At 33.0% G+C, this 8,869-nt stretch overlaps 1 protein-coding gene across 2 annotated transcripts in view; it reads right to left on the reverse strand.

Moving 5' to 3' along the window:
* The window catches only part of LOC106882052 (copine-8), a 263,320-nt gene that overhangs the window by 111,230 nt on the left and 143,221 nt on the right, over window positions 1–8,869 (reverse strand). Inside the window, exon 7 of one of the 2 annotated variants that reach the window (XM_052968690.1) lies at window positions 628–672. The exons of the other annotated variant lie outside the window; for it this stretch is intronic. Coding sequence (XP_052824650.1) covers window positions 628–672 — 45 coding nt within the window. The remainder of the gene's footprint in view (window positions 1–627; window positions 673–8,869) is intronic. 2 annotated transcript variants of the gene reach the window in all.

An 8,869-nucleotide genomic window follows, 5' to 3' on the forward strand; every position in this document is an offset into this window, starting at 1 on the left:
ATATATATATATATATATATATACACCTATATATATACATATATATATATATATATATACACACACACCTATATATATATATATACACCTACATATATACATATATATATATATATGTGCATACGCACACACATATATATATATACATACATAAACACACACACACTCATACGTACATGTACACAAATGTACATACATCTATATATAAGAAAAACATGTGACATCATATATAACTGTGAGTGTTTGTACATGAAAAATGCATATCCAACTTTCAGCATGTGTACATATAGAGACATACATATACACACCATCTTAAATCTATTATTTTTTGTCTACACAGATGACAAGTCTAGAGTGAAAAATCTAGAACATCCAAAATTCCTGAAGATATTTGCAATATCTCAAAATGATAAAGATATCTCTGAAAATTAGATAATATATGAAATGTGTTAGGAATAGCTAGGTAGGTGATGTTGATGAGAAAAGATGTTACTAAGTGTGAAAAAGACTAGCAAATGAGTAAATGGGAACGTGCAACAGAAGACCCTAAAGAACTGAAGTAATGTAAGCAATGTGAAATAAAAGATTAACAAGGAGAAAATAATAGAGTACACCAATTCATCTTACCCTTGTTGATTGTTTTTCTTGGCCTCACTCGAGTCAGTGTCGTCTCTGAAGGAAAGGATATGCTTTGGTTTCACCTTAATTCATGAACTTAGCATGAAACTCTCAAATTTTCAATCAACAATTGCAGACATATATATATATGTATCAATACATTAAACTGTAGAATTTATGGTGCTTCAAAATTACAGGCATGAGTGGTGAGATGTGGGAAGGGAGGAAGCAAGAAATGAAAAACAAAATGTAAAGAAATAGGAAAAAAAAAAGTCAAAGAAAAATAAAGGACAATGAAATTCGGAACTATTCCGTATTAAATAAGATGAAACTAAAGAAATGTTTTTCTCATAATTCATTTGAAAGAGATATTTTGAAATGCTGTCCATGAGTAATATTGCATTTAAAATTGTGTATATTTGTGTTTATATATATATATATATATATATATATATATATATATATATATATATATATATGTATATATCATCATCATTTAATATCTGCCTTCTATGTTGGTGTCATATAAATATGTGTATGGGTGTGTGTGTGTGTGTGTGTGTGTGTGAGTTTGGTTTTAAATATATTACTCGTGAACATTACCATAGAAATATCCAGCTACAAAGTTAATTTCCATTTATCCCTTATATGTATGTGTGTGTGTATATATATATATATATATATATATGTACACACACACACATATATATATGTGCATATATATATATGTGTATATATATATGTGTGTGTGTATATATATATAATTGCTAGCAGGGAAACTGTATTTCGTTTTGTAACTATAATATACCACCAAGTATATTAAAGGTTTATAAGTCAATATTGTACCCTACTTTTGTGCTAGCAGTGTGTTGTTTTCATTTTTAAGTTTATCTCTACATACACATATTTGTAAATGCAACATCATAACTTTCAATGCTGGCTCTGCATTCTATAGGGATAACTAACACACACACACACATGAATGGTCACACACGCTAACATACACATGTGTGCACACATATAAGAATTCTGGTTAAAATAGTCTAAAAAAAAACAAAACCCAATGTACTTACATACAGAAATACAAGGGCAAAATTAGCACTGATTCAGAAATATATAAAAATTCTTGTACAAATTGTTAATAACTCCTAGTTTTGAATCCAAAAGTTATTCAAATTCTCTTCAGGCTGTAGGAACTGTCATGCCCATGACAGATTAGAATTTGCAAAACAATTGTTATGATTATGCAGAAATTATCTTTCACTGCATTCAGAGCATGCATGCAGAAAATTTGAAGTTAAAAGAATATATTGTCTTTTTTTTAGTATACTTGGAAGGGGCTATATGTACTTTGGGAAGGGAGTTATCTTCCTTATCACAGTCTGTATGCATATGATACATATGCATATGTGCATACACACATACACACTTACAGGTGTACACATTGGCATACAAACATATCTATGAACATTCTAGTGATGTGAAGAGAGAGAGAGAGAGAGAAAGTAATGGGGACAGATAAACAGGATGAAAGAGAGGGAGAGAGAAGAGAGAGACTTCAAGAAATACCTGGAATCCAGGAAAGATTTAGGGAAAAAGATAAAATGGTGGCAGGTGACATACAATAATCATATAAAAAATATATAAACCTACAAAACATATATTGAACTGAAAAGTTAGTTGAGCAAAGTGTTTACAAAGGCAAGATTAAATTTATTCTTGGATGAAAGGAACCAACGAGTGTGTGTCCTGAGTCTAAGTAATAATTTTCCTTTGCGTATGCAGGGTGAGGTAGTTTCTGTTTTGGTATTATGCCACAAGCCTTCTTCTACACATTATTTAAGCTTGTATGCTTTCCTTTTTGCTATGTATAACTTGCAACACTTGGTGGAATGTAGGTATACTCTGAATTTTGCAGTATCTTCCAGTTCCTATGAAATATTGCACTATTTTCCCTTCAATGCTAGATGTAGCTAGTCAGCTTTGTAATTTTCCATTTTTCAATATTTTGCAAAGGATTATTCAAGTGAAGATATCTTAACTAAAGTGCTATAGATAACCTGGGCAGCAGTAATTGTTATTTTGGAAAATCTAGTCGTCCATTGGCATGGTATGATTATAGACCCTTATGAGAGTTGAAACAAGAATATTAATATATTTCTGAATAAACAAAACACACATACATACACATAATCTGAATAAATATATCTGGAGAAAATATATATGTATGTGCGTGTGCAAACATATATATATATATATATATATATATATATATATATATATATATACACACAAATACATATATAAACACACACACACACATATATATATAGGCACACACATATTTATATATACCCATGCATATATGTGCGAACATATGCATCCATATATATATGCACACATACACAATACCAATCTTCCATGAAAATATGTCTGGCCATAGGGAAATATTACCTTGCTTTGAAACAAGTGAGTGTTGACCATGACCACAGGAAGGGTATTTTGTATGGCATTCAACCAAAGAAAATCTGTCTCAACTAATCCTGTCTGACCCATATGACAATTGAGAAGTGAAAATTAAGATGATACACACACACACACACACACATAAATACACGCACACACACACACACGCACACCTACTAAGAGAATATAGAAAATATACTTTATCAAATGCCAAGAAGGATGCTTAGAGAGAGTAGTTAGTTTATGTTACCTAGGGGACCTAATTAGTAGTGAAAGAGAATGCTCTGAAAGTATGGTTGCTAGTATAAGAACATGCTGGAGAAACTTTAGAGAGTTATTGCCACTGTTTCTCCCAGAAAAGCTTTCCCTCAGAGTGGAAGGCAGATTATATGTTACTTGTGTATAAATAACAATGATATGTAGTAGTGAGACATGGGCCCTGAATGCAGTGGGCATGCAAAAATTAGAAAGAATGGATGCTAGCATGCTCCATTAGATATGCAATGTCAGTGTGCATGAATGACAAAGTACAAATGCGTTGAGAGAAAAACTGGATATAAAAAATCAGATGTAGTGTAAAAGAAAGAAGACTGTGCTAGTATAGTCATGTGATGTGTACAGATGAGGACAAATGCATAACGAAATGCTGATTGCTTACAGAAAGAAATAGTGAATGCTGATGCTAGGACTTTGAATGTCACAGAGAAGATGACAAAGAACCAGGATGATTGGTAATATCCAGTTCCTGAGAAGCATAATTGTACATATACAACTGGGCACCTTACAAGATTTCCCCAAGTCTTTCCCACCTTTCCTCATCTCTCTGTCAGTCATTGCTCCACTAATAACCAAACTGCAGTATTCTGTTACTCTATCTAAAGGAAGGTAGAACTACATATTTCATTATCTTTTTCTGTGATACTAGTAATCTTCCTTCCAAACCACTTCATTTAACATCCTTCCTTCATTCTTAACACTGTTAACATCAAGGAAATGGTCATTCCCAATTTGCAGGAAAGTAATAGGAAAGAATTCCATCTGGTTGCAACCTTTGAAAACTATGGATAAAGGCCACAGCAGGATCAGAGGTAGACTAACAGATAAGGTACACTTCACATGTAGAAGATGCATGGGAACAATGAAGACTAAGAGTTCACAAGAGATACATACAATTAAATGCCCAGAAAACTCCCTAGAAATACCATATATGTTAGCATATGACACACTTTTTTATTCTTAAATGTCATAAAACATTGTAATGCATCTAATGTGACCATATTATGGATGAGATATCAAGTGTATACACAAAGCATGCTGGTAAAGCAACTTATGTGAGAGTATGTCTTACTGATAAATACAGTAAATGATAGCTTCTGTTACTTAGGTGACTTAATTAACAGTGGGGATAGGTGTCCAGAGAGTGTAGCAAAAATGGTAAAAGTTGAAGGAGCTGTTGCTTCTAATAAGTCCACTAATACTACCTCCTCATCACATGAACTCTCTGTCCCGTCTTGATGTTTATGTAAGGTGGATCAAGAAACCTATTGTATCCACTACCTATGACTGCTCTACCTGTACTACCAGCAATCACCCAGTCTCACAATGTCTGCTATTATAATCTTGCCCCTTTTCACCTATACATCCTCACTCTTCCTCTGTCATTGTCCTATCTCTTGGGTGTCACTGTGTTCTGTCATTCTATTCCCTACTCATATGACTGGCTTCATGTACATCTCAAAATACTGAGTACCCCATATCACTTATCCTTTTGTCATACATTCCACTTATTACTTATCACTATCATTCATGCTTGTAAAGTGGATGGTGAGTGAGCAGAGATGAGTGAGCAGAGATGAGTGAGCTAGAACCATGAAAAAATGCACTTCACACACTCTGTCACATGTTGGATTCAGAGGATTCTTTAGTCTTGTAAGGGCCATGACATCATCTTTAGAGTTGGTGCCACAAAAATTGCATCCTGTACTCTTGGTAATGAGGTTGATATTAGGAAGAGCATAGCATCCAATTATAGAAACCAAGCCAAAAATGAAACACATGTGCAAAATGCAATCCTCTGGCCAGTCAGATCCAAAGTTAACTCCAGTACATGCCAGAAAAATAAAAATATTCCTTTTTTTGTTTGTATAATTATTTCTAGTTTGCTTTTTAATGCTCCCTTCATGAAATGTTAACATTAACATATCTTTCATTTTTGACAGGTTTGGAAGTATTTCATCAATCTACTTGAAAGCAGCATTTTTAGATAACAATCTCATGGTTTCTTTATCCACCTTAACATAAAGTTTGATTTTATTTTTAACATGCTTGAAACTACAGTAAAATACAATAAATACAAGTGAGAGGAGAAGTAACCAAGTAACAAAGCCTTCCAATTATGTGCACACAGGCAATGCTCTCTTTGATTTTTAATGTCCTATGCACACAAAATTTTATGGTGTGTAATTTTTTTACAGTGACAATAAAATATTTATGTGCTGAATTCTTAAATGTAATAAATCCGACAATATTAAGATAATTTTAGCTAGTATCTCCCAGAGGCTTTAAATTTGCATATAATGTTTAAAGATCTTAAATATGCAGTACATTTAACATTGCATTAAATTTTGGTTATTTATCACCACAAGTGTCTGAATCATTGGCCTATTTTGAATAAAAGATATTCAATTCTTTGTGTACAGTTTAATTTTCTTTGTTCACTAGTTACATAACATGTGCACGTATGCATGCATGCATGAATATGAACCTCTCAAATGGATTATTGCATGCGAGTTTGAAATTTTAAAACCACCAAATTATATTCTGCAAAATTCTTTAACTAAATTGTGGATTAAAACTACTAAAATTTGTTGCATAAGGATGCAAATTGAGAAAACCAAGAAAGTACCTTATTTTCTCAATTAGAACACCTTTAATAAAACATTTAAATTCTGTATGTGCAAAAGATGTAGCTTCGTTAACAGAAAGTAAAAAAAAAACTAACTGTAAATAAGTGTTATGATTTTCAAACATTTTTTGTGAATAACACATTTTCGGACAATTGCAATGTAGAAAGTTTATTGAAATATTAGCATAGGAAAACAGAGATTTTAAATAAAACATTCACCAAATATTTGATATAAATTATCAATGCATTAAAACAAACTTACTCATATGCTTTGATATGTCAAAACAAAAGTTACTAAGTGAATTATCGATACAGCAAAATAGAATTACTAAATGAATTACCACATCAAAAAGTGATTGCTTAACAAGTTACTTCATATTTCATGAAATATTTTTTCTTGAATACATTAACATATTGAAACAATATTTCAAATGATTTATGAGTTATTAGAAAATCTCATATCTATAAGGAAGGTAAAATGTGGCTATATAACAGTCACACTTTATATAACAGTACATTAGCAATATAAGAGACATTACTAGTTTCAATCAGAAATCATGACTAACCAGGTTTCCTCCATTCTTTGGTCTCTTCCTAACTGAGTTAGCAACATATCGAAACAATATGCTTTCAGTGAGTTAGCAACATATTGAAACAACATGTTTTTTGTTGAGTTAACAGCATATTGAAACAATATGCTATAAGTTACTGGAAATTACAATAAGTTTCATATGCACATTACGACACTAAAATAGCATTTATAATGAGGTAACAAAATGTTTTAGCCAAGCTATCAGCATTTTGAAAGAGCATTTTAAATGAATTATTAGGTAATAGAAACTGTAAATTACCTAGAAATATATAGATTTATTGATTAAATATTTCAAGATCCACAATAAACTTTAGACTAATAATTTCATCTTTAAAGTATATATTTACAAGATTAACAGACACACTATATTTCAATTGGTTTAATCTCTGATCATTGAATGTCTTATTACTGAATATGTATATTTACCCAAGCTAACAAACTTTTACGGGGTGGAAAACACATATCAACCATTCGAAAACACACAAAGACTGTTAACTTCACTCAGATTTGGCGCTAAAACTTTTGTCGCACCAACTGCATCCTGTTCACTGATGCAATTCTGCTGAGAAGATACCAAATAACAAACATTTAGGCAAAGTATACAGTCTTTGTGTATTTTTGAATGGCTAATAAGTATCTTCCATTCTGTAATTGTTTCAGTTTCAACACACATTCTCAGATAAAATCACCTGCCTGGCAAGTACATCTCTGAAATAAGAAAATTTTCTTCCTAAACAAAGGATTTTAATAGTGAACCAATAAAAAATGGAGGGTAAATACAAATATTGTAATTATACACATGCTAAAGATAATGTTAATGCAGAAAATTATCATCTTTGTATTGATAATTTTTACATATGTAAACATTCTCAGATATAGAAGAAGGGAGAGAAAACGAAATTGTGTGATGTTCATGTATTTTTCAAAGCTACTACTGACAAAGAGAAATGACTATAATTGACAAGGGAAACTGGGTTTGAAGATTATATATCTCCAGGACCTTACTTCTAATCAGGAGCATTTGTATCTAAATCAAGACCATTTGTATCTAAATCAAGATCGTTTGTGTCTAAATCAAGAATGTTTGTGTCTAAATCAAGGACGTTTGTATCTAAATCAAGAGCATTTGTAACACAACTTATATTCATATGTCTAAACAAAACTTGTGATTTAATAAAATAATTTACTAATATTTTGAAATGATCTCTACATAAAGAGAGAGGGAGAGAGGCACAGCATGAACACTTCATGTTTCTGCAATATTTCTAAACCAGGTCAGCATGGCAGAGACCATCCCTCTCCAAACCTTCACTCTGTCTCTCACTATCTCTTTTCATAGAGAAAGTGAGAGAAAGAGAGATAAATGAATAGATAGGAGGATGTCAAGGCAGCAAAGGCCTCATGAGAATGGGGCTCCATGCACACACATATATACACAGATGTTACAGGGTAGCATCTGCCTCAATCCAGTCAACAGATTATTGTTGTGACATCTGTGGGTGCCTATATGCTTTCAGCTTTGGACAGTGGATTTACATGCATGCACTCTCATCACTGAGATCACAAACCTTGTCATCGTTGGACACTGATGGACTACCAACATACACACAAAAATCACACCTTTGTGTCTTCTATCTATCTATCTATCTATCTATCTATCCACACGCATACACATATGTATGTATACATACATATATATATATATATATATATCATCATCATTTAGCGTCCATTGTCCATGCTGGCATGGGTTGGATGATTTGACCAGGGCTGGCAAGCTGGAAGGCTGCACCAGACTCCAGTCTCATTTGGCATGATTTCTACAGCTGGATGCCCTTCCTAACACCAATCACTCTGAGAGTGTAATGGCTGCTTTTACATGCCACCGGCACAGGTGCCATATATATATATATATGCTGGAGATGCAATGGTCCAGTGGTTAGGGCAGCAGACTCACAGTCGTAGGGTCGTGGTTTTGATTCCCAGACCGGGCATTGTGAGTGTTTATTGAGCAAAAACACATAAAGCTCCACAAGGCTCTGGCAGGGGATGGTGGCAAACCCTGCTATACTCTTTCACCACAACTTTCTCTCACTCTTTCTTTCTGTTTCTGTTGTACCTGTATTTCAAAGGGCCAGCCTTGTCACACTCTGTGTCATGCTGAATCTCCCTGAGAACTACGTTAAGAGTACATGTGTCTATGGAGTGCTCAGCCACTTGCACATTAATTTCAGAAGTAGGCCGTTCCGTTGATCAGATCAATTGGAACCCTTGTCGTAACCGACGGA

This window comes from Octopus bimaculoides, chromosome 6, assembly GCF_001194135.2.
Source record: "Octopus bimaculoides isolate UCB-OBI-ISO-001 chromosome 6, ASM119413v2, whole genome shotgun sequence".
NCBI classification, from domain to species: Eukaryota; Metazoa; Mollusca; class Cephalopoda; order Octopoda; family Octopodidae; genus Octopus; species Octopus bimaculoides.